The sequence below is a fragment of the Cotesia glomerata genome, linkage group LG10 (assembly GCF_020080835.1).
Source record: "Cotesia glomerata isolate CgM1 linkage group LG10, MPM_Cglom_v2.3, whole genome shotgun sequence".
Classification (NCBI taxonomy): Eukaryota; Metazoa; Arthropoda; class Insecta; order Hymenoptera; family Braconidae; genus Cotesia; species Cotesia glomerata.
In genome coordinates this window covers 5,285,782-5,289,640 of record NC_058167.1, presented here as the reverse complement: position 1 = coordinate 5,289,640, position 3,859 = coordinate 5,285,782, and the positions used below count along the sequence as shown (strand labels likewise).

The 3,859-nt window shown below is 29.9% G+C and overlaps 1 protein-coding gene across 1 annotated transcript; it reads left to right on the top strand.

Annotated features, from left to right (window-relative positions):
- The first annotated feature begins 256 nt into the window (after positions 1–256).
- LOC123272929 lies at positions 257–3,586 on the top strand. The gene is made up of 3 exons (XM_044739949.1): positions 257–410; positions 521–854; positions 3,510–3,586. Exons 1-3 carry the CDS (start codon positions 381–383, stop codon positions 3,572–3,574), a joined length of 429 nt encoding a protein of 142 aa, XP_044595884.1. The 5' UTR covers positions 257–380; the 3' UTR covers positions 3,575–3,586.
- Positions 3,587–3,859: the final 273 nt, after the last annotated feature.

Here is a 3,859-nt window from a genome sequence, read left to right as displayed (position 1 = left end):
TGTAAAATTTAAATATCAGAGTAGGAAGTTATAACTTTTAAATTAAAGATTGTTTAGCTACTACATAATCGTATCTTATTTTTTTATAAATTTACACTTTCTTAATTAAAAATCCTTTTCAAAATTCGGAAATTTATTCAATTTTTTAGTGTATATTTCAAAAGACATTAAAAACTATTTTAATTTTCAATTTTAACACATTATAAGGGAATTCAAGTTTATTTATTGTACTAAATTCTACTAGTAGAGCTTTATACGTAAAAATTTGGCAAGAACTGCTTAGGTACCTACCAAATATTCGTATAAACTTAAAAATTGTTGTAAGTGATTGTTACATACCATTGATCAGTGCGACAAAAGAAGTCCTTAAAGGAGTTGAAATGAAAGGGTGTTGGTTTAACTATATTAGAGTATGTAATTGATATGAAATTCGTACTGTACAATACTTCAGATACATTGTGGCATTTGAAAGTGAATTATATACTTCATAACTAATTTTTATATTTTATTTTGTTGACAGATATTGACCAGAAAGTGGAAAACTTTCAATTTGACAAACTTGAATCATGAAATTTTGCAGTACAGTTTTGCAATTCCGACATTGCCAGCTATTGAATTTGAGAATGCCATTGAACAAATTGAAGTAATAATTAATGATAACACTGAAAAATATTCAAACGATATTAATGGACTGCAACAATTCACAAAATTTCTGCGTTTATGGTGGCAGCCTTTGGCTGAATTTATCTCTTATTCTGAAAATGTAAATAATTCAATAAATATTTCGGAATACTTTGATCGACATATTGGAAGTAAACTAGGATCGTTGTCACCAAATATTTTTCAATTTTCCGGTGAGTGAGTTGTAATTTATAAAAAAATATAAATGTTAATGTTGATTGTAAAAAATTCCCATCGTTTTAAATGATAGATGGATTTATTGGTTCTTTGTTCAGTAGAAAATAACTACCTTTTATAATTTTTCATTATAATTTGCTTAGTAGCTAGTGAATTTCGAATTCTTAGCTGCTCATACCAACTATCATTTAAATAATTCACTTATACCTATGTATATAAAATTTCATGACATGCTTATCAATAAAAAAAAATAAAATATAAAAAAGCACTTCTTCGAAGTGATTGGAAACAAAAGATGAAATGAAAAAAATAGAAAAAAAAAATATGTTAATCTTTGGCTGCCATTTGTTGGACGTCATCATCATCTGCGAGCACTGTCGTATGCTCAGCATCTTTTAACCATTTCCCTCTCTTCATGGATAGCCGGATGAATTTTCTAAGGAACTGACAAATTTCTTTAATCGGTCTGCACTATCAGCCGGTCAAAATCAGCCCCATTTCTATTTCCGGGTCAATTTATAATGAATTCTATCATCTCTGCTTGGGCTTTGTTTATTACCTTACTGTATCTAAATATGTGTCTGAGGGTTTCGTCTTCTCCTTGGCATAAAAACACCAAGTTGTTTTTATCCAGCTCGTTTTTCTGTCTAAGCAATATTTCCTCCAAACAGCACGACTAGATTGGAAGTCCCCTCTTGAAAGGATTTGCCGTTCAGAATGACTCTGCACTCTTATCTGGAGTGCAACTTCTTTGGTCATCTGTTCTTTCATCCATCCTTAGCACGTCTGCTAAGGAGAAGATATCTGCTTAACTTCTTTTCTTCTAATCGCTGGTTTTAAGTTTCAGGCTTTCTAAACTGGCATTCGGATGTCCAAATATACTGGAGGTATTTTTTTGACAAACCCAACTCTGTTTTACAGTACCTACTGGCCATACCACCTTGAATCTCCTTGCTACCTTCCCAGCCCTATATCTCTACTCCGTAGAGAGTCCCGGATTTTATAAAAGAATTGTAAACGTACATTCTCTCTTTAAAGGTATTTCTGCTTGTTCGCTCTATGAAACCTGGAGTTACATTCAGCGCTTTCTTAGCTTTGCCTGCCATCTCCTTGGTGTGTCTTCTCCAGATGTTACAGCTGGAAAGCCAACAACCCAGGTATTTAAAATCTTTCACTTCTTCCAGGATGTCTTTCCCGTATGTCCATTTAGTTGTGGAGCTACTTTTTTTGTCGCCTACCATTAGTCTTCTTTGTATTTACTTTGAGTGAGTTTTTAGTTTCGTATTTTTCCAGGATTTTCAGTATTTTTTGAACGCTTGCTTCGTTTGGAGCGATTGCTGCGATGTCATCTGCATACTACCCAAGGATATTAGCCCTTCAACTTTTTTTTTGCTGAATTCATAATTAATGTCGTACAAAAAGATATTGAAGAACAGGGGGCTCAGTGGATATCCCTGCCTTACACCTTGTATTGCCTTAAACCCCCTTTTATTACTTCGTTTTAAATGTATTTTTTTTTAATTCTATGAATTTAAATATTTAAATTTCTCAAATAAACTACTATAACTACTTTAATTTAGAATGTTTAAATGAAAAAACATTGAGCAAATATATTTTTAAAATTTTATTTGGTATAATATTTTAAAGAAGCAATAATAATATTGAATTAATATTTTAACAGAGCGAGTAAGGGCAATTTGTGATAAATCAGAGGACATGTATTTAAAAATGGAAAAAGGTTACAACTTTGAATTGTATAAAAAAAATTCTTACATTAAAATTGACAAAAGAATTTCAAAACTTATGGAATTACGAAAAGAAGGAAAAGTTTCATTAAATTATTACATTAAAAACGCAATAGAACCAAAAATGAAAGAAATTATCTTATTAATGTTAGAAGCACCTCAATGTAAATATATAATATATATAAGTACATGAAAAACTTAAAATGTTAAGTCATAAAAATATTGCACGCCTCATAAAGCAAAGCGGATGAGGTTGTGCTCTACACTCGCCTTGTAACAATCAAGCGATTTCTTGAACTAAAATTGTCTCTATTTATTTTCTATCTCTTTTGTAGAACAATATTCACATATAAATATCACGGAAAAACCCTACTTTCAATACTTATGAAATTTTTAAAACACATTTTGCTTTTTAAATAAATAAAAAAAATGTTTTGAATAATTATTCCGTGAACATCCGGCTGTCAAATGAATGTTTGAAAACCAGCGTGATCACGATAACTGCCGAAAAAACTTAACTGATCAAGTCCATTTATTTTTATAGGCTTTAGTATGATTTAAAACTAAGCCCTTTCGAAGATCGCGGTTTAATTCAATGCAGTTTATTTATAATTAGCAATAAACTAAAAATCCAATAACCGTTTGTATGTCTATGTCTATGTAAATAAGGTTCATTTACAATACATGGGCAGTACCTTTCTCTTCTGGGTGAACAATGGCGCGAAAGATTTAAAAGTATTTATATTTTATTTTAATAGATTTTATTATGAAAAATGAGATTATGAGGCGTGCACTTTTGAATTTTCGAAAAAATTTTTGAAAAAATTTTTTTAATTTGTTACATTGATTTAACATTTCATTCCTGAAGTATATAAATTTTTTTAACCATAAACAAATGTGTTTCAGATGATGGCGACGATGGCAAATTACATGAATTGTCAATTGACGATGAACCAATCAGAGCTAATTAAAAAATGTTCGAGTACTATATTGCTGATATTTTTATTATTATGTATTATATTTATAATTAATTTTGTGTTGATCTTTTAAAACGATACTAGTTGTATCATCTGTACTGTTAGTAATTAATGTATATTTAAATATATGTATTATATTTTCTGTACATTTATTAATCGTAAATAACATTCTTTAAATATTATATCACTAGCTGTTACGTGCCCGCTCCGCTGGGCGCTTCATAGAATTGTATTTTTAGATCTAGACTTGAAATTTAATTGGAGTATTGTTTTGACTTG

Excerpts from the sequence above, each read along its gene's own strand:
- LOC123272929 (XM_044739949.1), top strand. The coding sequence starts at position 381 with ATGAAAGGGTGTTGGTTTAACTATATTAGA. Across the intron at positions 411-520 it reads GTTGGTTTAACTATATTAGA|ATATTGACCAGAAAGTGGAA; the intron begins GTATGTAATTGA and ends TTTTGTTGACAG. Across the intron at positions 855-3,509 it reads AAATATTTTTCAATTTTCCG|ATGATGGCGACGATGGCAAA; the intron begins GTGAGTGAGTTG and ends AATGTGTTTCAG.